General features: G+C 41.0%; 1 protein-coding gene across 1 annotated transcript in view; it reads right to left on the reverse strand.

The window, feature by feature from the left end:
• Nucleotides 1–828: 828 nt before the first annotated feature.
• The window catches only part of LOC106477136 (titin-like), a 3604-nt gene continuing 2285 nt past the window's right edge, over nt 829–2147 (reverse strand). The window contains exon 2 of the mRNA XM_013937728.1: nt 829–2142. Within this exon, the coding sequence (XP_013793182.1) occupies nt 829–2142 (1314 nt within the window). The remainder of the gene's footprint in view (nt 2143–2147) is intronic.

Below are 2147 nucleotides of genomic sequence, written 5' to 3' on the forward strand. Positions count from 1 at the left end.
TCCTCTCACCAGCAACATAAGATTAATAAAGATCCATCTTACTGACCTTTCACTGTATACGTTCTCTCACCAGCAACATAAGATTAATAAAGATCCATCTTACTGACCTTTCACTGTATACGTTCTCTCACCAGCAACATAAGATTAATAAAGATCCATCTTACTGACCTTTCACTGTATACGTTCTCTCACCAGCAACATAAGATTAATAAAGATCCATCTTACTGACCTTTAACTGTATACGTTCTCTCACCAGCAACATGAGATTAATAAAGATCCATCTTACTGACCTTTCACTGTATACGTTCTCTAACCAGCAACATAAGATTAATAAAGATGTCTTTTTACGGAAAATTAAACTTTAAAACCGTTTCTTCTTTTTCTTTTAAAGTAATTCGAATAACTTATTCATGAACGCAAAGCAAAAATGTGTAATAATATGTTAAACTCACTATAACTACTATACTCAGAATTGATGAGGCCTTATGCTCTATATCAGGCCTGCTAGGATACGACAGACATATTAGTGGTCTAGGCACTATGTTATGGTATGTATTAGATTTACTTTTAGACTGACATTATACTTAGAATGAAAATTAATAACCACATTCACCACTAGATGGCGGAAGCGTTGCGTATATTTGGGTTTAAATTACTCCAATTATATTTCGTCGAGTCCGTTATTCTCACACGTAAAGTTCTCAGTAAATACAACAGAGAGTTATTTACAAAAATTGATAAAGTTTTACTCTAGACTGAGAGTGGTAGAAAATGTCTGATTAATAATTTTCTCACTTTTTGTGGTTTCACACTGTGACTGATCAATGCTCAAATATAACCACCTTCAAAGAAGTCTCTCGTTATTGTGAGTTCTGGCTCAACCTGGTCTTCTACCACGTCTCTCTTCACTGTGAAATTTGGCTCAAACTGGTCTTCCAGCAAGCCCCTCGTCATTGTGAGGTTTGGCTCAATCTGGTCTTCTACCACGTCTCTTGTCATTGTGAGGTTTGGCTCAATCTGGTCTTCTACCACGTCTCTTGTTATTATGAGGTTTGGCTCAAATTGGTCTTCCAGCAAGCCCCTCGTCATTGTGAGGTTTGGCTCAACCTGGTCTTCTACCACTTCTCTTGTTATTGTGAGTTCTGGCTCAACCTGGTCTTCTACCAAGTCTCTTGTTATTGTGAGTTCTGGTTCAATCTGGTCTTCTACCACGTCTCTTGTTATTGTGAGGTTTGGCTCAACCTGGTATTCTACCACGTCTCTCGTTATTGTGAGGTTTGGCTCAATCTGGTCTTCTACCACGTCTCTTGTTATTGTGAGGTTTGGCTCAACCTGGTCTTCCAGCAAGCCCCTCGTCATTGTGAGGTTTGGCTCAACCTGGTATTCTACCACGTCTCTCGTTATTGTAAGTTCTGGCTCAACCTGGTCTTCTACCAAGTCTCTCGTTATTGTGAGTTCTGGCTCAACCTGGTCTTCTACCAAGTCTCTTGTTATTGTGAGTTCTGGCTCAACCTGGTATTCTACCACGTCTCTCGTTATTGTGAGTTCTGGCTCAATCTGGTTTTCTACCACGTCTCTTGTTATTGTGAGGTTTGGCTCAACCTGGTCTTCTACCAAGTCTCTTGTTATTGTGAAATTTGGCTCAAATTGGTCTTCCAGCAAGCCCCTCGTCATTGTGAGGTTTGGCTCAACTTGGTCTTCTACCAAGTCTCTTGTTATTGTGAGTTCTGGCTCAACCTGGTCTTCTACCAAGTCTCTCGTTATTGTGAGTTCTGGATCAACCTGGTCTTTTACCACGTCTCTTGTTATTGTGAGGTTTGGCTCCACCTGGTCTTCTATCAAGTCTCTTGTTATTGTGAGGTTTGGCTCAACCTGGTCTTTTACCAAGTCTCTTGTCATTGTAAGTTCTGGCTCAACCTGGTCTTCTACCACGTCTCTTGTTATTGTGAGTTCTGGCTCAACCTGGTCTTCCAGCAAGCCCCTCGTCAATGTGAGGTTTGGCTCAACCTGGTCTTCTACCACGTCTCTTGTTATTGTGAGGTTTGGCTCAACCTGGTCTTCTACCAAGTCTCTTGTTATTGTGAGGTTTGGCTCAACCTGGTCTTCTACCAAGTCTCTTGTTATTGTGAGGTTTGGCTCAACCTGGT

The sequence above is a fragment of the Limulus polyphemus genome, unplaced genomic scaffold (genome assembly GCF_000517525.1).
Source record: "Limulus polyphemus unplaced genomic scaffold, Limulus_polyphemus-2.1.2 Scaffold12963, whole genome shotgun sequence".
NCBI classification, from domain to species: Eukaryota; Metazoa; Arthropoda; class Merostomata; order Xiphosura; family Limulidae; genus Limulus; species Limulus polyphemus.